This window comes from Momordica charantia (genome assembly GCF_013281855.1).
Source record: "Momordica charantia cultivar OHB3-1 chromosome 11 unlocalized genomic scaffold, Mcharantia_2.0 BLBB01000011.1, whole genome shotgun sequence".
Taxonomy (NCBI): Eukaryota; Viridiplantae; Streptophyta; class Magnoliopsida; order Cucurbitales; family Cucurbitaceae; genus Momordica; species Momordica charantia.
The window spans coordinates 17,041,482-17,069,262 of record NW_028275159.1 but is presented as its reverse complement, the minus strand read 5'-3'; the positions used below and the strand labels follow the sequence as shown (position 1 = coordinate 17,069,262).

The window sequence follows — 27,781 nt, the reverse complement described above, 5'->3', positions numbered from 1 at the left end:
ATTTTGTAGGTAGTACAAACGATGTGATCCTAATTCGTTCATGTGAAGACATGCAAGTGGGGGCGTCCCGTGCAAAGAGTTTGCATCAGACTGGACCATGAGATAGTCATTTTTACTTTATAACACCATTTACTGTCTGAAACTATCTCGACTTTGATGGCCTAAGTAACTTAATCTTAATCTTAAGCTAACTATGAAATTCTGTTTACTCGGGATTATCCTTAGATCTGCATGGGTGAGAGCAGCTCAACAGCGCTGGCTCAATAAGCCTCCCATTTTAGGGGTAAGACCAAGTATATAGCTAGGGACATAGGGTGCAAAAAGAAATTCACTCCTACCCAATTTTGGGATAGTAGAGACGTTGTTCTCTTAAGGGCTGAATCCAGGTCTTGAACAATTGGCACGACCCTCATCAAAAGGTTTGAAAGGATTTTTTGATTTGATAGTTGGACTACAAATCATTGTTCATTAGAGGATTAGTGGGACTTAAAGAACAAGAGGTAATTACATGGGTAAAACGATATTTTGACCCAGCTGTAATTATGAACAACCTGTGAAGGGTCGACTTACCGATCGTGGTTAAATCAAATGGACATAATATATCTACAGTAAGCAGAGTGCAGCTATGGGCTTTAGTTGAGTGACCCGGTAGTTAACAAATGTTGGTTAACTAGGTTAAAGAGTTTAATTGGTTTATCTCGGATCGTTGGAGCTCATGACCTGTTGGTCCATAAGGTCCCCAGGCTAGCTCATATAGGAAAAAACTTGGAATAATTTTGTTGGGACTTTCTCTACCTTTAAAAAGATTAGAGACTCGTGCAAGCGCACACGGTCACAAGTAATACTCGGAAGTAATCCAAGGTCGAATCCTCAGGGACTTGTTGCTTTTCAAAATCAAGTAATGTCGTGAAATTGTTCAAATATGCAATTGTAATTTATGGAGAAAAATGTGATGAAATGTTATCGTTTGGGGTTTTAACTAACAAGCAATTTAACAAAACTCAACATCTTTGCTTCTTACCTAAGTTTTGATGCAAAACATGGAAAACACACTTAGTTAGGAAAATGCACCAGGTGCAATTCTAGCTTTTCTTGAGAAACTAAGTTTTACTCTTTCACTACCACTTTTTGTTGCTGCAGAGGCTAAGGTAACCTACAATCATATGTCTATGTGTGATTACAATCCTAAAGAATAATTATCAACTCCCTTGTTTTATGGGTCAGAGGGTCTATGTCTAAGACCATATTTTATGTGCTTATGTAACGCCCCAAGATGTTATATACCATCCTAGGCAACGCTAAATAATTCACCTGTCTAGCCTTAACTCTAAACACGAGATAATCAACTCCCTGGAAAATAATTTAAATGAAATAAAGCTTCGACTCCCATAATTTCCACCAGAAATATCAATTTTATAAACTGTCAAAACTACGCTCTCCGTGGGCAATTTAAAAACAAAGACATCTCATATCCGCCTCAGTGGCTAAAATTCTTAAATAAATAAAACAATCGTACACCTAAACTCCAACGACAACAGTGACGCGTTTACCAACAACATCCAAAAAAAAAATAAAGTAGTTCTAAAGAATACAAAATTTCTCCTCGGTCCACACCTAGCAATAACATAAATCCCAACGCTACTCGTACCAAACGACCTTTCCCTCTATCCTCACTAACTCGACTAGTGATCCCTCCTCGGTCAAGCCCTCTCCACGTCATCACCGCGGTTGACCCTGTTCACACCTGAAAACAAATAAGGATTAAAAAAAAGGGGGTGAGTACATAAGGTACTCCGTAAGTAGCACTTCCTAATTAACACAAAAATCATGCTCACAGTCACGGCATATAAAATAAAAAGATAGCAAGGCAATTAAATAGACAGCGAGAGACAAAAAAAAACAATAACTTGACATTTACATACAACAACCATGCGTCGGAACTACCAAGACTACAACCAATGATTCACTAGCCCTTGTCCCACAGTACTAAACCTCCCTCTACACCCCCCTGTGATACTCCCCGTTTAACTTCTCGAGGCATGACGGCTCTTGACATTTATTCCCAAGATACCGCCCCCCCTCCTTTTACAGTACTTGATCTTCGACCTTGCCATTTATTCCCAAGGCCTAGCACCACTACTTCGCAAGCACCACTCAACTTTAATCCTTCAAGCCTAACTCCTATAGTCGCATTGACCCTTGACATTTATCCCCAAGGCCTCAATACTTCTCTACAGAAACTTGATGTTCGGCCTTGCCATTTATTCCCAAGGCCTGAACTGTGCACCGGTCCTTACCGTTTATCCCCAAGGTACCGATGACTTCCCAGCGTATTGGTCCTTGACATTTATCCCCAAGACGCCAATACTCATTTACAGAAATTTGACATTCGGCCTTGTCATTTATTCCCAAGGCAACTACTCAAGGCTTTGAACCTCCAAGCGATTTATATGCATTTTCAGATTAGACCACCCATAGTTTAACGGACTGCCAACCCGTCCCTTCACCCTTCACCCTTCACCACTTCACTAACCCTCCCATGACCACCTACAAGTATATTTCCCACATTCCAATTCACTGCACAGTTCGCAAGCATGCTTTTCCTTGTAATAAACAAGTCACACCCAACAGCTCACAACTAAAACAATATAAACTAATTATCAGTTTAACAACGCAGGCACTTCATTTACAACATATTTGCAAAACGTCATGAGCCAGTTACTTCTAACCACAACAATTCAGAATCTACTAGTCACCTACAACAATAAGAATAGAAAGCATGTTTCCTCATAAGTATTCAATAATAGAAAGACGGCAACAAAATCACTAGAAGTTCACAAATCAAAATTAACAATCCCTACATGCTCAATTAAATTATTTTAGCTAAAAATCAGCATCAAAACCATTCCGTTAAAGCTAAATAACGCACGCACTCGCCCCCTGGTGCTACTTACACAACCACGTCCTTAAGTTTGCGTCGAACTCACACCTACGCACAAAAACATAAAAAATACAGCACTATCAATATACTGTTCAGCCTTCGAAAACAACTTTAAGAGAGTTCAACGGGTCTCATTACCGCAAAATGACTTCGTGTAGGTGTGGGTAAATTAGATCTAGCTTGCAAAGGGGTGGGTAGCGTAAATCGGGCTTCGAACGGATGAAGTTAATCACCGGACACCACCCAAAACACTGCTGTCCACGTTTTTACAGCAGCGAGAAACGCCCAAAAAGACCTCCAACGGCTTCGATTTGATGTCCGTTACTACAAAACAATTTCGCTTAGGTGTGGGTATTCCAAATCGATTTCGTTTAGGTGTAGGTAATCCAAATCTAACTTCGAACAAGGGTGGGTCAAAGAAAATTACCGGGCTTCCTGGATCTAAGCTATTCGAGTCGTTGGAGTTTGTCGGATCGAGGGAAAACACCGTGAACAGCCACCACGCGCCGCCCCGCCGCACCTGCTGCTGCCCGAGACCACGCGCCGCCGCCTGCTGCTGCCCGACGCCGCCTGCTGCTGCCCGACGCCGCCTGCTGCTGCCCGCCTGACGCTGCTGCTGCCGTGCTGCTGTCCCGACGCTGCACCTGCTGCTCCGATGCCGCCGCTGTTCGTCGCGTCGCCTGAACGAAGCTGCTCGCCGGAGAAGAAGAACCCGAGTGGGGGGTGGCCGGCGACTTCAACAAGAGAGGGAAAGGGAGGAAGAAGAAGAGGAAAAGAACAAGGGCTAGGGTTTTTTTTTTGTTTTAAAACTTTAACTCCTTTGGGCTTGGGTTCTTTTCCTTTTGTTTAAGGCCCACTTACCCAACCCCTCCTTGTTAAAACAAGCCAATAATATAATTTTGTAATTGGCCCAATGGCCCAAAACAAGTGTCACATAGCGGAATCCGTACTAAACCATAACTTCATAAATAACTACATGCTACTAACTCACCACTAATTCTGTAGCAATACACAATAGCCGAGATGCCACACTTAAATTAAATAAAGATAACTGATGAATCAAACAAAATAAAATGAAATAAATAAATAAATAAAATCTATTTTGTTATAAAAATTTCCCGAAACTCGAGACAAGCTAACCTGAGTAACGCGGGGTGTTACAGCTTATGTTTAAGTCACATCTCATATTGGTTTCCTATTATTTTACCTAACTCACCCTTTTCGGGGTTGGGGTTTTAGTGTATAAATAAAGTTCCCACAGGCCAAATGGAAAAAAGACGTAAAGAGAAGTTTTGAGAAACCAACCCAAAATTTAGTTTCCGCGTAGCCGAAAATGCTCTATGTTCTAGTTCTAACGGAAGATGACATGCTTTACCAAAAACAATGCGATAGGGGACATGCCTAATGGAGTTTTATAAGCAGTTCTATAAGTCCACAAAGCATCATCAAGTTTAATAGCCAGTCCTTCCTATTCACATTCACAGACTTTTCTAAAATTGACTTTATTTCCCTATTTGATATCTCCGTTAATCCATTAGTTTGAGGGTGATATGCAGTAGCAATATTATGATGAATGTTATACCTTTTTAACAAATTACTTACTGCTCTATTTAAAAAGTGTGTGCCCTCATCACTAATCAAGCATCTAGGTGTACCATATCTAGTAAAAATAAAATTTTGCAAGAAGGATAAACTACCTTGGCATTGTTGGTAGGGGTGGCCAAAGCCTCAACCCATTTCGAAACATAGTCAACATCCAAGAGAATGTAATTCTTACTGAATGAAGGTGGGAACGGACTCATGAAGTCAATGCCCCAAACATTGAAAATAACACTTCCAATATTGGGTTTAAGGGCATCTCATGTCTCCGTGACAAGTTACCTGATCTTTGACAGCGGTCACAACCTTGAGCAAAAATATGAGCATCTCGAAATAGGGACGGCCAAAAGAAATCACTTTGGAGGAACTTTGCTGCAGTCTTACGTCTAGCAAAATGTCCACCATATGGTGATTTGTGGCGCGCCTCTAGAATCTCCTTCTGTTCATGCTCAGCAACACACCTGCGAAGAATATTGTCAGGACCCAGTTTAAACCAGAAAGGTTCATCCCATCTATAAAACCTAACATCATGCAAGAACTTCTTTATCTGGTGCTTACTCAAATCATTAGGAATTATGTTGTTAACCAGATAGTTCGCATAATCAACATACGAAGGGACTTCAGAAATAGCTAAAAGATACTCATCCAGAAAATGCTCTCTAATCTCACAACTATCATGCTGCAAAGAAGACTCTAGCCTAGACAAATGATCTGCTACTTGGTTTTCTGTTCATTTTCTATATTTTATCTCTAGATCGAACTCTTGTAGCAATAATATCCATCTAATAAATCTATGCTTAGCTGTTTTTTTTAGCAAATAAGTATTTTAATGCAGAGTGATCCGTAAAAACTATCACTTTAGTCCCAATCAAATAGGAACGAAACTTATCAAATGCGAAAACAACAGCCAAAAGTTCTTTCTCAGTCACAGTATAATTTAACCGACTACTATTCATGGCTCGGGCATCTTCTGAGTAACTTTTTAAAACGCTCCCAAGCTTCTTTAACTGCTTCATTATCCTTTTGTAGGAAAGACACAATGTCTTCCCGAAGGTCTGCATTCCTGGTCAAAGTGTGGTACTTTGCAAAAAATTTCTTCGTCAGTTCCGCCCATGTGTTGATAGAATTTGGTTCTAGCGCGTTTAGCCAAGTCCTTGCACCGTCCCTGAGAGAAAAAGGAAACATTTTTAATCTTAGTGCATCCTCAGAAACACTAGGAAGTTGAAATGCATTAGCTATTTCAATAAAGGATTTGAGATGGGAGTAAGGATCTTCGTTAGTCAGTCCTCCGAACTGGTCCATCGTCTGCAACATCTGGAACATGACTGGCTTAAACTCGAACTGTACGGCTTGGGGTAAAGGATTATTTATTTTCTGAATTTAAGTTGTGGAATGCATGAGTGACATAGTTCCAAATGGCTACATCTCGGTTATCTGCTAGAAGGATCGGATTAGGCACTCATCCTGCTCAGTTTGATGCTCCTTCACCTGCCATATCTCCTTTCACAGGTGGATTCTGTGAGGTGGAGGATCTTGTGGATTTCTATTCATCTCCATGATCTCTTCTTCAACTTCTATTTCTTCAACTTCTTTCTCTTTTTGATTTTCTCGGTCTTTTCTCAACCTTTGCTCACGCCTTGTCCTCTTAAGCGTTCATTCAATCTCTGGATCAAAGGTCAACCAACCAGAGCTTGTGCTCATACACAACTCTTTTAAAGGTTAGATAAAACCATTAAGTCCAATGACAGAGGTATGCAACAATCACGCATGAAACAATTCACTTGAAAAGAATATGATTTTGAAAAATAAGTCCACGGCAACGGCGCCAAAAACTTGTTGGGACTTTCTATACCTAGAAAAAGATTAGAGACTCGTGCAAGCGCATACGGTCATGAGTAACACTCGAAAGTAATCTAAGGTCGAATCCTTAGGGACTTGTTTCTTTTCAAAATCAAGTAATGCCGTGAAATGGTTCAAATATGCAATTGTGATTTAAGAAGAAAATTGTGATGAAATGTTGTCGTTTGGGGTTTTAACTAACATGCAATTTAACAAAACTCAACCTCTTTGCTTCTTACCTTAGTTTTGATGCAAAACATGGAAAACACACTTTGTTGGGAAAATGCACCATGTGCAATTCTAGCTTTTCTTGGGAAACTAAGTTATACTCTTTCACTACCGCTTTTGGTTGCTGTAGAGGCTAGGATAACCTACAATCATATGTCTATGTGTGATTACAATCCTAGAGAATAATTATCAACTCACTTGCTTTATAGGTTAGAGGGCCTATGTCTAGGACCATATTTTCTACGCTTATGTCTAAGTCACAACTCATATTGTTTCCTATTATTTTATTTAACTCACCCTTCTCAGAGTTGGGCTTTAGTATATAAATCAAGTTCCCACTGGCCAAATGGAAAAAAGACGTAAAGAGAAGTTTTTAGAGACCAACCGAAAAAAGTATCAGGCCCAATCTGGGCTAAATCCCGAGTGTGTTGAAAATCAAATCTTTTTAACTAAGGCATTCTACAAAGAGGTTGATAACTAATTTAGAACATTTTTAAAGGAAAGAAAATGCACGAAAACATAAAGGAAGTATTTTCCATTGAATGAAAACGAATAAATGAGTCGTACAATGAGTTCTAGCTTGACCATTTTCTCTCTCGAGTGTGAGAGGAGTGTAAACTCGCTAAAGAACTTAAGAATAACATAATAAATGAAGAACAAATGATAGAACTTGAATTAAAAGCAATAAAGTACGAAAATACAAGGAAATAACAACTAAAACTTGAAACTATAACTAAGAACGAGTTCTACAACGAAAAGAGAATGTAAATGAAGCTGAAAACAAGCTTAGAAGGGATGAATTTCTGCTAGAGGAATGGCTTCCTTATATAGCACCTTGGGTTGGTTGAACTCCCCACCATTTTAGGTGGAAATGGGTTGAGATTCACCTAACAAACCCTATTGGACTTGAACTCACAGTTATACTTTGATTAAAACACATGGGAAATGTCCTTCTTGCCCCTCATTAATCAAAACGCACGTTTTGACCAAGTTGACTTCCAAAATTGCGCCAGGCGCAATTCCTGCAAAAAGAAAGCTGTTATTTTCTTCCAACTTTGACCGCATTTTTCTCATATTTTTCATAAAATACCATAGTTTGACTTTTATGCACAAATGTTCTATGTATGTTCTACTTTAAGAATATGTGGTCTTTTTTGGCAAATAATAATGGAAAGGGGTCAAAAACGTGGTCATACAAGACGACCGACACATGTTTCTACTGTAAAAAGTCAACCCTAACAAATTTGAAGGAATAATTTGAATTGTACGAATTAGGTTAATCATATGAGAAATGATTAAGTAATTGATATATGATATCAATTCAGAAATTTGGTAATAATATTTAAATATTAAAATTATGAATGCGGATTCATAATTGGAGGCATGGATTTCGTCAAACAATCGGATTTCGGAAAAAAGTCAAATAGCTGACTTTGACCCGAGAAAGTCAAAGGTTGACTAAGAATATTAAAATAAAGTTTTTAACCAAGTTGGTGGAAAATTTCACTAACTTGTTGAGTGGAACATTTAAATAATCTCTAAAAATCCACTTTTTGACACTTAACCATGCAGGAGTGGAGTATGTATTGTAAGCTTTTGGTGAAACATGCAAGAGTTGCATGTAATTTGCCTATTTAAGGTCTTTGTTCAAACATGAAAGCTTTTGGAACATTTGGCCATTTCATGGTTTTGAAAAAGCTTACATAACTCCTTTTAGCTCCATATTTCTCTCAAATTCTCCTTCTCTAAAAGGAGTCCCACCACTCTATTCCAAGCCTTGCGAATAGCTAGGAAGACCTCTTTGTGGTCCTCATTGGAGCTATTTGAAGAAATTTGAAATATGTAATATTCTCTACCTTTCTCTAAGCATCATAATGTATGATCATACATGTTCAATTCTAGGTTGTAATATGCATCTAGATTGTTATTTCGATCCTTGCTTTCTTCCGTTGCACGTGTATGATATTGTCCAATAACTCCCAGACCACAGATTAAAAATTATCGATTCTGAACTTTCTGGAAAGATAACTCATATTCAAATGATACCAGTTTCACTCAACTTGGGCTTCGGAGCAAAAAGTTATGGTATTTTAAAGTCGGCTCTTGGATTGCTACTCTCTGCAGATTTATCACAATTTTCGGGGTTCGAAGAAAAATTGATATCTTTCGCTATGGGGCTCGGATTAAAGTGAAACTTTGTTTGTTGGAAAGTTTTTGAGATGCTGAACACAAACAAATAATATTTATACACTTTAGCGAAATTTTTGAAATAAAAAATTCTTATGCAAGAAAGATAGAACAAAAGTAGCATGTGGAAGAACTAGAATAAGGGGATGAATTTTTATGATTTTCGAATAAGATGAAAGTAAAGACAAGACAACAATTTAAATGGAAAAAATAACATATACCACGATCTAGAGCCTAAGCTCTGATACTAAATGATACGCGACCACCCAAGCGTATTGAACTACTCGAGCCACAAGCCACTTGAACCCAATCGTATAGATGATTTCAACCCGAAAGGCTAAGGGTTAGATGGATTACCTCTGCAGTCGTTACCTTAAATAGACAAAATATTCACTATGTTTGAGGTCAGAAACACTCCACCAGTTTCATGACTAATCAAACAAGCATGCTCTGAGGGTAAAATATGAAAACATAAGTTTTACCACACAAAGGGATTCGATATTTGGAGGGGGGGGGGGGTTTGCACACACGGCAAAGGGTGAGAAAACTCTCAAGTTTTATTTCAATTAATATTCAAAGGTCTAAAGTTTTAAAGTTGTTTCATACAAGAGGGGTGCAAGCTCATTGATAGGCTAAGGTCCATGACATTTACAAGAAAATACTAAATTCAACAATAAAATTAAAAATGATAAATTGCTAAAGAATGAAAAACAAGCCTAAAATGCGACAACTTGTTTATCAAGCCAGCAAACTATTCCTTAATCTAACAAAATAAAATCTAAGGAAAATAAAAACAAATATCTTGCTAATTATTAGAGATATATTTGCTAAAGAATAAAATAAAACAAATAAAATCTACAGCAAATAATCTCACATGTGTTTAAAACAAAATAAGGAAAGAATATTTCCTATTTTGTTATGGGGTGGCCGGAAAGGCTCCATTGGCGCCAAAATTGGGAGGTGAGCGTGGGGTACAATGGCATGGGCCGTGGGGCGTGCGTGGGTAGTTGAGCGACATGGTAGTTGGGGCGTGTGCATGCAACGGTGCATTCGGCAAAGGGCTGCGGTAGTGAGCACTCGGGCGCAGGTGTAGGGCGAGACAGGTGGTAGGTGGCTGGCAAGGCGTGGCAATGGGCAATGACGTGCTATAAGTGGGCGCTGGAAATGGGCGCTGCTTTATGAGATTAACAGCAGGGCTGGCGTGAGGCATATAGCAAGGCGAGATGCACTGAGCAAGAGAGTGCACGAGCGTGTGTAGATGCACGGAAAGGGGCACACACATGGGCGAGTGGATGGCCCGCCCGGTTCAGGCAGCATGTGAGCGAGCAATTGGGGTGCGCGAGCTAGATGCATGCATGTGTGTACGGGGCATTGGCATGCGCAGAGATAAACAATGGAGCATAGGCATGCGCGCGGAGGGCAAGCTCTTGTGAGGTTAGTGCGGTGGTGATGGCATTTGCATGCGAGCTGTGGACATTGAACATGCAATGATGCTCTCATCTCGACTCGATTATGTTCTAAAGACTTGAGGTCAAATATGATCATATGAGTTTGTTTCTTGAAGAAATTTTTAGAAATCTTTTAAATTTATGTACAAATGTAGAGAAGTGAAGTTAAAAGCTTCGCATCTGATTTATTCTATTCCTGCAAATGTGCTCAATAAAATTCCATTGCTTTCTTATCTAAATTAAAAAAATGGCTACTTTTTTATTGAAAAATAAAATCGATCGAGTTGACAAAACTCATACTAAATTATGATATCAAAGGATCTTTAAATCTTTGCAAGGCTTGAGTTTAATTTTCAACATTAAACATTGGAGGCAAGGTTCAAATTGTTGGTGTTGATAAAAATGAAATATATGTATTTCACATAAATATTGTTGGAAGTATCGATGTCGATGAAAATTTCAGGAAAAAAAATTACGGGAATCATGAAAATTATATAGTCGAGATTATTTGAATCAGTAGAAAAGACTTTTGTTGATTAATTACTATTGTTGAGTGCAAGTCCGACCAGGACACGCGTCGGGTTTTGAGAGTGATAGCGAGGCATGGGCGTAGGCAGGCAAATGCGACACCACCTCTACTGTACGATGAGGACACCGAGCATTGCGACCTGGCATCCACAAACTATATGTTTCAGGCCTACAGACGAAGGCGCCACCTCTTATTATCGGGGGCATTCCTCCACTGGTAAGGCCCCATACAGCTCGGCCCCCCTTTGCCACCTCAACCGTCGTCCTTCCTGGTCGGTCATCCGTGCCTATAAAAGGGAAGGACCCCCGCCTTACAAGGTATGTGTAAAATCTGTCACTAAAACCCTAAAGGCATCTATCCTATTTTCATCATTCGATTACTAACTTGATCATGGGAGTGTATTAGGCAAGACACCGTACCGGCATCAAATACTCACACGAATCGACGAGATGCCAGTTGACAACCTGCTCCAGTGGCACGAGTGGTCGAAGAGTGACTTAGCTAAGAAAGACAGAAGCAAGTATTGTAAATTCCATCACGACCATGGCCATGACACGGCGGATGTCATGACCTTAAAGACTAGGTCGTGTCCTTGGTCCTACGAGGGTACCTGAAATAATTCGTGGGAGAGAGTTCCGTGATCCGGCGTAGGCCCAAGAGGCCCACCGGCCACAGCAACCAAAAGCCTAAGTGCTCTAAAAAAGACAAGTGGTTGTAGGTTATCTTAACCATCTACGGAAGTCCGACGGGAGGCTACTTCGGTAACAAGCGAAAGGCACTAGCCAGATAGACTAGAAACGACCCAGTGGCTCGAGATGTCTTGGCCACAAGGACTGTCGACCTTGTTGGGTGTGTTGCCCTAAACTCGTAGTTTTTATTTTGTAAGAATTTGAATTGTTCAAATTACTTAAGGGATTATATGTATATTGATACATTATAATATATAGTTAATTGTAAATTAAAACTATATATAATGAGAGATATTATTTGAATGAGATTCAAATAAAATTAATATGAATAAGATTCATATTAAAACTATAGGTTAAAAATAATGTGCATAAAATGTACATTAAGACTATAGGTTATACTTTTAGAATATGATTCTAATTTTATAATAAATAATTAAGTGTTAATTATTTATGTATATATATATTTATAAAATATTAATTGGATTAATAATTAATTATATTAATTAATTGGATTAATTAATTTTATATATATTAATTATTATATATATATTATTATATATTTTTTAATTATTATATTATATATATATATTAATATTAATATTAATATTAATATTATTATTATTATTAATATTAATATTAACTCCCCTACAAAATTGTAGGGGAGTGAGAGGTTTTGTGACGTGGGGAGTTACCCCATGTCATCCATCTTCTTCTTCTTCAAGTGTGTTGGAGCAAAGAGGAAGAGGTAACAGAATAGAAAAAGGAAAACTCCCGCCATTTCTCTCAAAAAGCTCTCTCAATCTCTCCCTTTCGTTCCAAAGGATTGCTCCCACCAGCACGATCCCGCCACACTGATCAGTTTCTCTTGCGAGAAAGTGTACCCCAAGGGCATGCTGCCCTTGATCTTAGCAGAAGGCAAAAGAGCTGTGACAAGGGTTGCAGAGTCCGTGGTGGTGGATGGCCCTTCGGCATAAAACGTCATCCTATGAAAGCCAGCCATACACAAGTTTCGAGCCGTCCCCTCCACCTATGACCAGATGATGAAGCTCCCTACTGCTAGGGTTGACATTTTGCTATAGAAATATGAATGTCGAGGCATGTTGGACAATAAAAATTAACCATTTCCCTTCATATTTAATTAAAAGTGTTTACATATTCTTAAAATAGGATATTAGAAGAATATTTCTAGATAATTTACATTGTAGAGTATTTTGAGAAAAATGGAAGAAAAACATGGTCAAAGTTAGAAGAAACTCACAATTTCCCATGTGCAAGAAAAATGTGCCTGGCGTTTTTTTGCAATATTTCCCAAAACAAGTGTTTTACTTATGGAGGACACGAGATCAATTCAATAGTGGCTAGGTGGATCGAAAACAACCCATTCCAAGTCATTGAGGTTGTTTGGAAGATCTCAATCCACTTTCTTCTATTTTGGTGGGGAGTTCAACCACTTAGGAGTCCTTTTTAAAGAGAGCCTTCCCCTAGCAGGTCACCATCCTATTTTGCACCTCGTTAATCATCAATTCATCCACCCTCAGTTGAGGTTTTCATTTTCTAGCTTAAAGATCGTTGTAGTTATATTTCCCGTTGTTATTCACTTGTATTTTCGAAAAATTTCTTTGTTGTTCTAATTTTAATTCATGTTGTTTCCTTGTTCTTCATTTATATTTTTCATTTAAAGTTCTTAAGCGAGTTTAAACTACCTTCAAGCTCGGAAGAGAAGAAGGTTAAGCTAGAACTCTTTGTACGTTCTCATTCTTTAATTTAATTCAATGGAAATTACTTCTCTCATGTTTTCCTGTGATTTATTTTCTTTAATTATGCACTAATTTAGTTTTCAACCTCTCTGTGGAATGCCTGAGCCAAAATGATTTCATTTTAACATGGTCGGGAAAACACCCAGAAAGTGTATGGCGCAATTTTGGGTTGGTTTCTAAAAACTTCTCTTTACGTCTTTTTTTTATGGGCCACTGGGAAACTGATTTATGTACCGAAGCCCAACACTGAAAAGGTTAGGTTAGGTAAAATGATAGTAAACCAATATGAGATGTGACTTAGTCATAAGCGCATAAACCACGGCCTTAGACATAGGCCCTCTAACCCACAAATGCAAATGAATTTATGAATACACTCTAGGATTGTAATCAAGCATAGAAATATGATTGTAGGTTACCCTGGGCTCTGCAGCAACCAAAAGCAGTTAGTGAAAGAGTAGAACTCAGATTTCCAAAATTAGCCAGATAGTGGGTAGCGCTTTTTACCTAAAGTGTGTATCTTTCATATTTTCTATCAAAATTAAGGTAGGAAGCAGAGTGTTGCGTTTGTAAGGTGATTGCAAACAAAGTCCCACATTGGCTAGGGAAAGGAATAATCATGGGTATATAAGAGAGGACAATTATCTCCATTGGTATGAGGCCTTTTGGGTAAAACCAAAAGCAAAGCCGTGAGGGCTATGCCTAAAGCGGACAATATCATACCATTTTGGAGATACGTGGGGTACTCTGTGTACCGTTGTCCTTACAATATCATGTTGTGTTTTATGAAAAAACTTGATATTTGCAACCCCAAACAACAACTTTTATCACCAGTTTTTCCATAAACCACAATTGTATTTTTGAACTTCACTTCATACGTTCATTTTGAAAGTAAAAGCCCCTGAAGATTCGACCTTAGAATTACTTTATATTTGTTGTGACCATGTACGCTTGCACATATCTCTTATCTTCTTTAAGGTAGAGAAAGTTCCAACAAGTTTTTGGTGTCGTTGCCAGGGACTCAATTTTTCTAAAATATTTTCTTTTCAACTGAATAGTTTCATATTGTGATTGTTGCATACCTCTTTTTTTAGACTTAATTGTTATATCTAATCCTTGAGGGAGTTGTGTATGAACATAGGTTCTGTTTCATTGAACTTTGATGCAGAAATTGAAAGAACCATTAAAAGGAGAAAGCTGGAGTAGAGGTTTAGAATACAAAAAGAAAATCAAAAAAAGAAAGAAGAAGAAACCATCGATATCATCCACGTCCACAAGATCCACCTGTGAATGGAGATATGGCTGGTGAAGGAGTAAACCGAGCAGGAGAAGTTCCTAATCTGATCATTTTAGTTGATAATCGCAATGTAGCCATGCAGAACTATGTCACTCATCTATTAAATAATTTAATCTCAAGGATAAGTAACCCCTTACCCCAAGCCGCCGAATTCGAGCTTAAGTCGGTCATGTTCCAAATGTTGTAGACAATGAGACAATTTGGAAGATTGACCAACGAAGATCCCTATTCCCATCTTAAATCTTTTATTGAGATTGATAACGCATTTCAAATTCCTGGTGTTTTTGAAGATGCATTAACGCTTAAATTGTTTCCTTTTTCTCTCAGGAACAATGCTAGGAATGGTTTGAATGCGCTAGAAACAGATTCTATCACCACTTAGGCGGGACGGACGGATAAATTTTTGGCAAAGTACCATACTTTAACAATGAATGCAGATCTTTAAGAAGACATTGTGTATTTTCGACAAAAGGAGAATGAAGCAGAAGCTTGGGAATGTTTTAAAGAATTACTTATGAGATTTTCAAGCCATGGATTGCCCGCATGCGTACAAATTGAGCAATTCTAATGAGGATTGGATCGTCCTTCTAGAACGATGTTGAACACCGTAGCCAAAGGTAAAGGGATCGGATCCCGCAGCAGAAATGCACAAATGTGTGTGCTTCGATCCTGTCTTAGAATTACAGCAAAGAAAAGATATAAGCATAAGTAAGAAGGAAGTCAGTGATACATACCTTTGAAGACACCTCTTCAATGTAGACACCAACGCCACTAAAAAGTCTTCCTCGCTATCCTCTGGTCCTCTAGATATAAACAACTCGGTTTGTGGGAACCGTCTTATAATTGAAAGGGAAATTGAGAAATCGAGAGAGAGATTTTCTCGTTAGAGTTTCGGAAACTCTATCAACCGACGTTCGGGTCACTCCACTAAAGACCCACAGTTGCACTCTTCTCACTGTAGAATATTTAGCGTACATGGATTTTGACCATTGACGGTAAGTCAATCCTTCACGAGTGTTCGTAACCACAGTTGGGTAAAATTACCATTTTACCCCTATGTTACATCTTGTACCTTAACTACCGTTGATCCTCTAATGAACAACCCGATTATGGTCCAACCAATAATCGGAAGTCCCTCTCAAGCCAATGAGAGGGTGGGGCCCCTTATTCAAGTCCCAAAGTTAGCACTTAAGAGAACGCTCATCTACTTACCTTGAAGTCAGGAATGAGTGAATTTCATCTTGTGTAGTTATGTCCCCACCTCTCCACTCGATCTCGTCTCCAAAATGGTAGCTATATTGAGTCAGCGACTCGAGCCACTCTCACCCATACAAATCAAAGGACGAGCCCTAACAGGCAGGAGTCCATAACTCACTCGAGATTGAGATTGAGTTACCTGGACATCCTATTGAAATATTAATCTATTAACTAACGGTGTTACAACTAAAGGTTAATTATTTCTCGGTCCGGTCTTATACAAACTCATTGTATAGGATACCGCCACTCGCATGTCTCCACACGAATGACATGGATCAAGTCATTTGTAACTATTACAAAGTAGGCCGTATCTATAGTGTTACCAGGATAAGGTATCCAACCTTATCCATATACTATAAACCCTTAAGGTTACTATTGGAACATTATCCACTTGTATATCGAATATATATTGTATATATATACACTGTATATCAAATATATATGTTTTATATTAAATATATATTGTATATCTGTTATATACTGTTCCAGTTATATGACATAACCTCATATGTTAGTTTATTGTATTTGGGTTAATGCAATTCTATCAATAACAACTTTATTGAATGAATATTTGTTTTATGTTTACAAACCACGAGTTTAGGGCATAAAACTCAACAAATGGGTCATTGTTAGAGAAGTCAGTTAACGAGATTGTAGACACAGCAGCTTCAATGCAGGCTCAAGTGGCGGGCATGAATCAGATGTTGAAGGCATTGACAATGGAGAAGGCCAACAAAGGACCTACTCTAGCGGCGATTCCTGAACCCTCTCATGTTTTACAAATTTCTGATATATCTTATGTTTATTGTGGTGATAACCACTTATACGAAAAATGTCCAGCTAATCCAGCATCCGTTTATTATGTAGGTCAGGTGCCTAACAGAATTTCAACTCGTATTCAAACACATACAACCCAGGTTGGAGGCACCATCCAAACTTTTCTTGGAGCGATCAAGGAGGAACTAATAGTAGTGTGCAAGCACCTGCTCAACAATTCAAGCAAAACTATACCCCTCATGGATTACCAACTCAATCGTCGTTGCTACCGCAACAATACAACCAACAAAGAGTGAAGAATAATACTCATGAAGGAGGCAACGACATAAGTTTTAATGCCATGATGAAAGACTACATGACAAGGACTAATGTTGCTGTGAGAAATTTAAAGATGCAAGTGGGGTAGATAGAAAATGAATTTAAGTCAAGACCACAAGGAACATTGTCAGGACACACAAAGAATCTTAAGCAAGAACGAGAAGGTAAAGAGCAATGTAAGGAAATCACAACTAGAATCAGATTAAGTTATGATGGACCCACACTTCCAGATGAAGGAACTGATGCAGCTACACCTGTTCCTGCATCTATACCTACACCACAGTCAGAAGATAAAGTCGAACCAGTAAGTTCATATGAGAAAGGTAAGAAAACTGACAAAGATAAGCACCCACCACCATCTTCTTCTTCTCCTTCTCCCTTTGTTACCTTAGCCGCCACCCTCCTCAACAGCCACCCATTATCCGGCGAAGTAGTGATGGTGGCATCCTCCAACGTCAGATAGCATGGTGACGATGGCAGCACCCACGACGGCACATTTTCAGTGAGAACAATCCCCTCCCTCAACGACTCTGACGGCTGCGGCCTATAATAGTGTGTGGTGGGGCGAAGAGCAGCAAACCCTGGCGATGACTCAAGAAGTTTTGGACTCAGATCCGCGGTGGCTCAACTATCCTGTGGCAACCCACGAACCCCAAACATGTGTGCCTTCCTCAGTGTTCCTCCAGCAACCGACCCTACCCGCGATGACTTCCAACAGTGACAGCGCACGACGAACAGAGAAAATCTGACGACCCCAGCGTTTTCTATAGCATTTCGGCGTTTTCCAGTGTTCCTCCGGCATACCTAGTCAGTAGCAGCAGTGGCGCTTCAGGCAATAGTAGCTCGCGCCAATTTCTTCATTCTAGGGCTCCATAGCAGCGGATGGCGAATAGCTCAGGTTTTGTGGCATTTTCTTTATTTCAACGATATTCGACACTTACCCACACCCAATCAAAGCTTGATTTGAGTTACCCACCCCCTCCAACATTGTTTCAGCGTTGATCCACCCCTATTCAAATCCAAATTGGCGTCACCCATCGCTTTTCGGCATTGGACCAGCAAGCCCGAAGCCATTCGAACTTAAATTTGGAAGCCCGAACCGCTTCGGCATTGACCCACTCTTAACCCAAGTGGTTTTGGCATGAGTTAGTAGGTAACGACTCACCTAAATGGAGTTTCGATTAAATTTCAATGTTTCAAAGTCGCTTCTAATCTGAAACGTGATCTTGTTTGCTGTAGGAACCCTTCGACAAAGCTTAGTAGCAGGATAGGATCTTAGTAGTAAGTAGTTCTTACTTAGAGGGATGTTTGTTGTGTGCTTATGTATGAATTGCTTGTCTTAATTTGTGTGTTTTATCTCTTAATGCTCGTTGGATACTGTTGCTGGATGTTTCTATATGAATGTTGGATGTTCTCGATCACTATGATTGGTTCTAGTTGTTTATAATTGTTTTATTATGCTTTGTTATGACTACAATCACTATTAAGCATGTTGTTGTTCGAAATTATTATGTTATGGAAGCATATCGGTATTACTGTTCCATTGTTGGCATGTTGTTTGTGGTTTAAGAAGCATGTTGAATTATTGTGAGACGTTTGATGCATGGGTCATGGCTTGGAAGCATGTAGTAGGGCTCTGGTGAGAGTTCGGAGATGTTATGAAGTGAATGGGTGAGTATCAGGACCAGAGGGCTGATACATCATTATTTGGGTGTTGAGGCTCCAGGTACAAAGGTTGGGGCTCGATACGCCAACTTTGGACAAATATGAGTGTTGAGGCTTCAGGTAAATGATCGAGGGTCGATGCGATGAGTCTTAGTGGAAGTTAAGTATTGGGACCTTGAGAGGAAAGGACAAGGACCAATACGTTGCAAATTCATCGATGCCTTGGCTATGCATGGTTATGGGTCGGTGCAAAAGTTCGAGACCTTGGGTACAAAGGTCAAGGATCGAACGCCAAACGCAGTAGAGAAATGTCTAGGCCGTGTATAGATGGTCAAGGATCGATACGACTTGAAGGAGTAAGTTTTGGAAGAATAGGAGAGAGAACTAGTGAGTTTTGATGTCAGGATTGGGTTTGGCATGTAGGTTGCATGTTAGGTTAAGCATATGATATACAACTTGGTGTTAAGATAATTAAACATGATAATGAGTTCTTCTTATGTCTATATTGAGAAGATGTTAAAAGAATTTGATTATTTTGATAGTCAACGTGTACGAACACTTTATGATGCTAGTATGAGTCTTTAAAAAACAAGAGTGATAGTGTATCTCAATCTGGATATGCAAAAACTATGGATAGTATAAGGTTTTTAATGAACTGTAGTAGACTTCATATTGCATATCTTGTGAGTAGATTGAGTAAATATATTCACTATAAAATTGTGTGCAATTTAACAAGTTTCATTCTATATTAGACGGTGGTTGGCAAACAGTGTTATTGATAACAATGAAGTGTCCACTAGCGAATATGTGTTTCCATTAAGTGGAGGAACTATATTTCATGAAATCAGCAAACTGCCCTAGTGATTATTCTATTATACATATGTGTAGAGGAACTATATTTCATGAAATCAGCAAACTGCCCTAGTGATTATTCTATTATACATATGTGTAGAAGTGTATGAATAATTGTTATGTCATGGAATATGTTATGATTGTGGGGGAAATTTGTACTAATATCTCTACATTATGATTTATAGGTTGTGATTGTCAAAAACAAAGTGTGCAATGGCAATAGAAGGCATATACGCCTAAGAAATTGAGTTGTAAAGCAGTTGCTGAAGGTGAACTTATCTTTCTTGGAGTTAGGTCTGAAAGGAACTTAGTAGATCATCTCATGAAAAACCTAACAATGAGGATAATTCTTGAATCTTCATTATTTATGGGACTAAAACTGTAATGTTTATGATATACTATGAGAATCCATAGCCTTTATTTGGGTGGTATGGACTTGATGGATAATGCACTCGTGTTATGATGCACTGTGAGAATTCATAACCCTTTATTTGGGTGGTTTGTATGGACTAAGTCTTGATAGCTCTGTTTTTTAGTGGTTTATCTCTGATAGACTTGATAAAGCAATAACGTAATTGTGAAGGTAGGTTGCATTCTATGAAATTGTTAAAGGATCTCTTTTTAGAGGTTTCACGATGACCTGAGGTTTTATGTGCATGACCATTAATAGCATTTGGTTTATATCGCGGAATCGAAAAACAAATTATTAAAACGTGTTGTGGGGGTCTCAACCATGAATATTGGAAGTTCAAGCGGTAATTCACTTTCACTATTAATTAAGTTGTTGCCTTACTTCATTACGTATTTATTCAAATCGAGAGATATTAATGCTTAAGTTTATTTTCTTTTATTTGCTCAAATTTTTATTTTATTTTTACCATTTGTCATTCGCGGGGAATTGTTAGGAATGACGAAGGAAAAATGTATATTTACAAAGCAAAATAGATAATATTTTATTATTGCTTATTTTTATAAGTTTTAATGAAAAACATTTTATTTCAGTTTTAATTATTTGAACGTTACAAAATTCATTATTTAATGTTCTAATTAATTAATTAATTTTGTTTTGTAATGTTTTATTTCATTAAGTTAAAACGTTTCTTCTGTTTCCCTTTTAAAAATTAAAATTGAGTTTTCTTTTTTGGGGTAGAATATTCTAAACTTTCTCAAAACTTTATGACCGTGTTCTTCGATTCCAATCCGCTCTAACGAGTGCACGTCTGAGTTGGGTGTTGTGTTAACCTTTGGGAGCAACCGACTAAATACAATTTAGCACCATGGTCGTGTCGAAATTGCTTTTAAGGTAATGGTTCATCCTATGACATAACAATCATTTTCATATAAAATCTCATTTTATTTCCTACCGAGGAATTTGAGAGAGTGGCGTATGAGAAAGTGAGATAAAGATGGTGCTTGTCGACATTAAGAGACGAATGTTGTAACAACCGAAACAATATATAAATATATATATTTAAATTATTATTTTTTTAGATGTTTTCTTTTGTTTTCTCAAAGATAAACTTTTTTGTTTTAAAAATTATTTTTAAAAAAAATTTGTTCTTAGAATTTAAAAAATAAAAAGAAAAAGTTTTATTAAATCTTTATCTTTTTATTATCCTTTTTAAATAAGGATTCATTAGAGTTTGTTGTAAAAGTCTTTAAACCTTAAGTTTTATTTTTCTTAAACTGCTAGACCTAGTTTTCTCTCAAAGAGAAAAAGAAAAAAAAAAGAGTTTTGGTATTTTCTCTCAAAGATCGGTAAGTTTTTCTTCCTCATTGTTTTAGTTTTATTTTTCTTGACTTGTAGTTCTTTAATTCAGTTTATTGGGAAAAGTTTTGAGGTTTTTGTTTTTTTAGAATAAAATATTTTAAGGACTTTTTACCCTAAAAATTTTCCAGAATTTTTGGTTTGAATCTTTTTGTTTATGACTCTGTTTTTGAGCTATTTTGAGACTCTTTTTGCATAAAAAGTTTACCTATTTGTATCCTATAAATTATAGTTTGTTGTTATTATTTTTACATGAAAAATTATATGTTTTTACCAAGTTTTAAAGGTTTTCTATACAGTTTTCAGATCTGATTTTTCTATAAAAATCAGTAAATATTGTTAATTGTTTTATGGAAAATTCTTGGAAGTTTTATTTTATAAAACAAAAAATTTTCCAGATTTAAAATCCCCAAATTTTCAATTCATTATAAGGCTTTTAAACTTGTTTTGTTGAGAAACTTTTTGTAAATTTAGTCCGTATTAATTTATACCGATTCTTGTAATTTTAAAGGTTGTTATTGTTGATTTTAGAGGCTTTTTAACCCAGTTTTCATATCCAGTTTTGTAGCACCAAATCTATATTTTCCTAATTATTTTGCATAAATTGAATGGAAAAATTGGGTAGATAAGATTTGGTTGGTAATTGGTTGAATTTTAAATCCTTGGATAGGATTTAAGGATTGATTTTGGATATTGGTTGTTTCTAGGCCTCCAAGTTGACAACTACCAAGGTAGAAGTTAATTAGATTTGTAGGATTTCTGAAAGAGGTAAGTGATTTACCGTATCCCTTCGAAAAGTGTTGTAAATGATTTACCGTATCCCTTCGAAAAGTATTGTAAGTAATTTCTCATATCCTTTCGAAAAGTATTGTAAGTGATTTGTCGTATCCCTTCCAAAACTAAAATGTATTTTGGATTTGATACGACGATTTGAAATTCAATCTTGCATATGAAATTCAAGTTTTATTATGGATTTGAAAAATAATTTGGCAATTGATATTATGTTTATTTGCAAAGTATTTGAAGTATTCTTATATGATTTGATAAAGTTTTGTTTAGATTTATTTAAAGGTTTGAAATTGATATTTTGTTTATTTGTGAAATATTTGAAATCATGTTTTGGAGGATTGATAAAATTTGTTTTAAATTAGTTCAATGTTTTGAATTAATTTAATATTGAAAGTAAGTATTTGTTTTGCATTTTATTTGAAAAATATTTTGATTGATTTGATACGGCTATCCAGATATGCCATGATTTTGTTTTGAGGAACGTTTTGCTTATTTGGGGGTAGTAGCCTAATTTGGAATTGATGTATTTCTGTTGTGGCTTATTTGTGGGAAGATACTTTTGTGGTTTAGCATTCCTTGGGAATGAAGATTCATGTGTGTGTTATGCACTCACATGGCCTCACACTTAAGTAACCGTTCTGTTTGTTCTGGTCGATATTATTTCGACAACCCTATTCTGGTCAATATTATTTCGACAACTCTGTTCTGGTCGATATTAATTCGACAACTCTGATAGAAGCTTCTGATTGATTGGTGTTACCGATTGGTAATCACATATGTTCTGTAAGCTACCCAAATAATCCAACCTTCCACTCTGATTTTGAAAGTATGAATGAATGTAAGATTGTTTTGAATGTTTGAATGATTTAGTTATTCGAAAGTTTGAAAGTTGTACCAAATGTTTTAGAAGAAATTTTGAAAGTTTTGATTGAAAGAAAGTTTCTTTCGAAGGATTTGAAGTTTGATCGAATGAAAGTTTGTTTCGAATGAATGGAAGATTGTTAATTTGAATCATTAAAAGTTCGTTTTGAATGAATGGAAGTTTATTTTGAAAGAATGAAAGTTTGTTTTGATTGATTGGAAATTTTATCTTATTTGAAGACTTTGTTTCTGAAAATCTAGTTTGTTTTGAATGTTTTGAAAATTGTATTAAATATTTTAAAGGATTTTAAGAGTTTTGATCTGTTTGTATTTTTGTTTAGGAATGTTTTGAAAGAAAAATGAATTTTGAAATTCGATATGGAAATTGCTATTGAGTATTTTTGTACTCATTTTTCTGTTTTCTAAATGTTTTTCAGACGAAGGATTAAATGATCTTTTTGGTAGAGGGTGAAGTTTAGCACATGGGAATAAGTTTGAAAGTCATCTTCCTATTTAGTTAAATTAGTTTAGAAAAATTCTGTAAAGAAATTGCTTCCGCTGAATAATTTTAGTTCTTAAAGTTTCTTGAAAGTTACATTTCTGCATTTTTTCAGAATGATCGTATTAGAAAATACGGGTTGTTTCACTGTCAGTGTTAAGAGAAGAAGGCTATCGGTGTCTGGGAAGATGGCTGAGATTGAGAAGGGGGGAGATATTGCTAAGATTGAGAAAGAAACATGGGAGGTAAAGGTAAAGTAAACATATATATACACTTTTATATATATGTGTGTGTAATTTATTTTTATTTTTTAGTTAATTAGGTAGTCGATTTTTCGTAAGTCTAGATAGACCGACCAATCGATTGGTCGTCACCACCGATCCATTTTGCTTCAACTGTCTGACCACCTTCGATTTAGTTGATTGGTTCGATTTTGTTAACTATTCATGAACACCCTTAAGATTAACACACAATTGTACAATTCAACCACTATACAGCAATCCAAGTGATGTGATGTGGAGCGGTGTGTGATCCCTAACCAAATTAGTGATGTATTGAGGAGCCATTCCACGAAGGATTTCCAATTAAAGAACGGTTTGGGGTTGAGATGGAAGATATTGTTAGCGCTACACTACTTTTACCAATTTACTTTAGAAAGAATAATTACATTTATTTAATAAACTAAAAAAATTATTACGTTCATTCCACGTAGTAATAAAACAAGCTAGCTAGCTAGTATAAATAAATGGCATGTAATCAAGTACATAATTTAAAAAAAAAAAGATAAAAATATAAAAACAAAATGGTTATTGAACTGAGCCAAAACTTTCCAAAATAGACATAATTACCCTCCCTAAACTAAACCAAACTAATCAACATCTGATGATCCTGGTAGTTGCATAATTAATTAAGCAAGTTTGTAATTAATTCGATTTGTATAATATACATATATATTATATAACTCCACAAGAATTAGAAGGGATAAAAAAAGAGAAAGGAAAATAAAAATAAAATTAAAAGTCGCCGATATCTTAGTTGGTCTGACCACCGCCGCCGGTGCTCCTCCGTGGCGGAGGAGCACGTCTGCTGAACTCACTTTCCCGGCCCTGCATGAAACCCTACAAATCCAAACCAACCAAAGACACCTTAATGTTAACTTTTGACTAATATTTAAGGCATGGAATAAAATATATCAGTCCATATAGAGATATCCATTATATTTGAAATATATCATATATATCAATAAAATAAAAAAATTAATAATAATATTTTGTGGTAAAAATACTTACTAATTAATTAAAATATTTTTTTTATAAATTTCTTAAAATTCTAAAATGGCAAATAATTTCTAAATGTGCTGTGGAACACATTTTCAAACCTAAAGTGAAAATAGAAAATACAGTACTTATTTTTTTCGGAGGGTCGAAAATACAGTACTTATTTTGAGTTGCATTGGATCCTTTGTTTTTTAAATTTTTGTTTCTTTTAAATTACTGAATCAAAAAGTGAAAATCTTTTTATCTGACAAATGATATGAATTTGAGACTCAATAAAATATTTGTCAAAAATTTCATTTCATTTAGTTACATAATCAAAAAGTGAAAATCTTAAAAACACCCAACTACTTAATTAATAACTTCTCTTCTTCCGTTACTGTAACTTAACTAGATTAATTAAATTAGTTAAAGGATATATCATCTCATAACACCAAACCCAATAAATAGTTTCTTTTACTTAAAAGAAATATATTTTTCAAAATTTCATCTCAAACTTATCCTAAAAATATCCAAGAGAATAACCCTTAAATTAAACCTTAATTAATAATTTTGACAAACTTGATTCAAATATAACTCAACATATATCTTGGAATAAAAGAGCGAAGGTTCGAACTAATCAAATTACTTAAAAATATATTTTCTCAAAACTCATCTCAAACTCATCGGAACTAAAAGGAATAGGGGAGGGAAGCTTACCGATCCGTCGGGCGGTGGGTCGGCCATTGTGGGAGGCAGATCCGAGCCGCCGGGGTAGCAAAGCTCCGGTGAGGACGATATCAGGTGGTAAGCTCCGTTAGCTGTAGGGGAGGAAGAAGAATGATGTGGGTGTTGTGTATGAAGTTGAAACCCTAGAAACCTGATGAGAGCTTGGAGGAGGGAGTTGCAGTTATTGAAGATGATGGGTAAACAGGAAAAACAGTGAGGAACACCATCAGTTTCATTTGAATTCTCCTCCAACTTTTTCCTGCAAAACTTTGAACCTCCGTCCTTCATCTTTCTCTTCTCTTCACCGTCACCCATTCCTTCATCTTTAATGGCGATAAATATATACAGACAGAGAGGCATTCAGTACTTACTGCTCTTTTCTATGAAATAAATGTTATTTCATTATTAATGTCATTCCAGGTTGCAGTGAAAGTACAGTTCTACCCCTTCCATTTTCCCCTCCTTTTTACTTTTTCGTTTAAATTATCAATTTGGCATTCTAGCTTTGATTTAGACTACATTCTCTACAGTTTGGCTTGATTTCAATCACTATAATTTATACATGATAATTAAAAATTTGATTGTTTGTGGGTTAACTACTTAACGTTGGTTTGAGTTTGAATAAAAAAGAAAAAATAATAATACATAGTTTTTAGGTGAATAAAAAAAAGGTTTTAATAGAATTTATGATTGTTATGCAATGGAAACCGAAAGTCGAGGCACAGGTGAAGATCGGAAGGAAGCCACTGGGCCGCGATGGGCTCGGTCCCGACCCGTGGCTCGGCCCACGGCCCTCCAGCGACCCTTCGTCTTCGATCCACGGTTTCGCCCAGGCCCGCCAATGAAATTAGGGTTAGCTACCTATAGAAAGTTCTGGAACAACCTGACGACTATAAGTAGCGATCCAGCCTTAGAGGTAGGGTCATCTAAAAATTAGCTAGATTTCACATTATTCTCCTACTAACTTAAGCATCGGAGCCCGTGTGACTAAAGTCGCACCGGTTTAGCTCAATCTGGTTTTGCAGGCACTAGTCCTGGATCAACAAGTTTGGTAGGTTCGAAGAAGTGAATCGGAGGACCGAAATCCAAGCATCAACAATTGGCGCCGTCTGTGGGGACGACTTAAAGCATCCAGTTGAGCAACATGACACCAGAAAGGAATCCACGACGCTCTGATGATAACTGCTCTGCCAAGAGGAGGCTGAACTTGGGCGACCCCAGGTTGGAGGACCCGAGGATGGGACCAGCCAGCCAAACCAAGAGCGTCAGGAGGGGTTGCCCGAGGCGCAGGCATTAACGACCCCTGAGCCATTCCAAAAGCAATTCGCGGTCTTGGAAGACAAGGTAGAGGGCATGCTTCAACACATGACTCAAGTCCTTCGACAATTCGAGCGACAGGAGTCCGACGAAGTGCCCCTTGTCAGAGACCCGAAAAAGGGGAAGGGCCCAGCGCAAAGCGATACCGAGGAGTCAACGAACAGTGCAGGGAGCAAGTTGCGGATAGGTGGAAATACCAGGCGACGAACCCGAATTTTCGACCCCCGAAAGACGAAAAAGCAACATAAATCTCCGGCACCAAATGGGGGCAAGAGCGACCATGATGACAGAAACACTGAGCCGATAAGTCTCGACAAAGGCAAACCGGCAGATCGGCCAGAGTCCCCGGAGAAGCGACATAGCCAAAACGAGATACCAAGAGACTTTTTGATAAAATACTTTACCTCGTCTACAAGCGTACTCTCAAAAGATATCGACAATACAATTGAGAGTAGGGGGCAACAGGTACCGACTACGGTTACTCAACGACGTAAGCTTGGTAAATCCAATCCTACACGGTGACGGTAAAACCAGCTATACAGAGCAGGCCGAGCAGGGTTCGGGGCCGACCACTGCTCGAGTCCGACCACTGTTGGCGTCGACCAAGTGCGAACGGGCACAAATCTACATTAGTCGACGGTTTTACGAGATAGCCTATGTTTGTTAATAGGTCTTATTTTCGACTAAACACGGCTCGTGGACCGACCACTGCTCGGGTCCGACCACCACTCGACACTGATCACGTGCGACGAAGCATGAATCTACTTTAATCGACACGTTTGAAAGAACAATTAAACAATCTCAACACGGCCAAACCAGAAGCGGGTCAATTGGCCTAGCACGGTTAAAACATGAGATGGAGTAAAAATACAAAAACAACAGCGGGTGTAAAACCATTGGCTATGACCAACGAGTTAAAAACCTACGAAAAAGAAAGCAACAAAACTCCATCAGGGTTAGAGCCGTAAGCCAGTAAGTGACTGGTAAGAGGGTTAATTGATGATTCCAAAGAAAAGAATACAAGCAACATAGTGACAAAGCACATAAAAGTCAACCGTAAGAACTACTCGCTCAAGCTACCCTATTACTCGTCGTCGTCGTCATCCATGTCGTCAGGAGCGTCACGCTCGGCCCTAAAACGCTCCGGGAGGAAGGAAAAGTCAATGCCAGGGTGTTGAGTAGAAA

The 27,781-nt window shown here is 37.5% G+C and overlaps 1 protein-coding gene and 2 long non-coding RNA genes across 3 annotated transcripts; all 3 read right to left on the bottom strand.

The window, feature by feature from the left end:
- Positions 1–1,473: 1,473 nt before the first annotated feature.
- Positions 1,474–3,372, bottom strand: LOC148208224 (uncharacterized). Its single transcript, XR_015788656.1, has 3 exons — positions 3,080–3,372; positions 2,955–2,989; positions 1,474–1,744 (listed from the first exon to the last, which is right to left on the bottom strand). It is a non-coding gene; the product is annotated as an uncharacterized LOC148208224 (long non-coding RNA).
- Positions 3,373–4,739: 1,367 nt separating this feature from the next.
- On the bottom strand, positions 4,740–5,601 carry LOC148208223 (uncharacterized). Its single transcript, XM_088120156.1, has 2 exons — positions 5,398–5,601; positions 4,740–5,219 (listed from the first exon to the last, which is right to left on the bottom strand). The coding sequence occupies exons 1-2, from the start codon at positions 5,599–5,601 to the stop codon at positions 4,740–4,742; spliced, it is 684 nt and encodes a 227-aa protein (XP_087976282.1).
- Positions 5,602–24,166: 18,565 nt separating this feature from the next.
- On the bottom strand, positions 24,167–25,645 carry LOC111024756 (uncharacterized). Its single transcript, XR_015789000.1, has 2 exons — positions 25,271–25,645; positions 24,167–24,415 (listed from the first exon to the last, which is right to left on the bottom strand). It is a non-coding gene; the product is annotated as an uncharacterized LOC111024756 (long non-coding RNA).
- Between the last annotated feature and the right edge of the window lie 2,136 nt (positions 25,646–27,781).

Coding starts and splice junctions, on each gene's coding strand:
- LOC148208223 (XM_088120156.1), bottom strand. CDS start 5,601: ATGCAGACCTTCGGGAAGACATTGTGTCTTTCCTACAAAAGGATAATG. Junction 5,220..5,397: donor CCTATTTGATTGGGACTAAA/GTGATAGTTTTT, acceptor TCTTCTTTGCAG/CATGATAGTTGTGAGATTAG.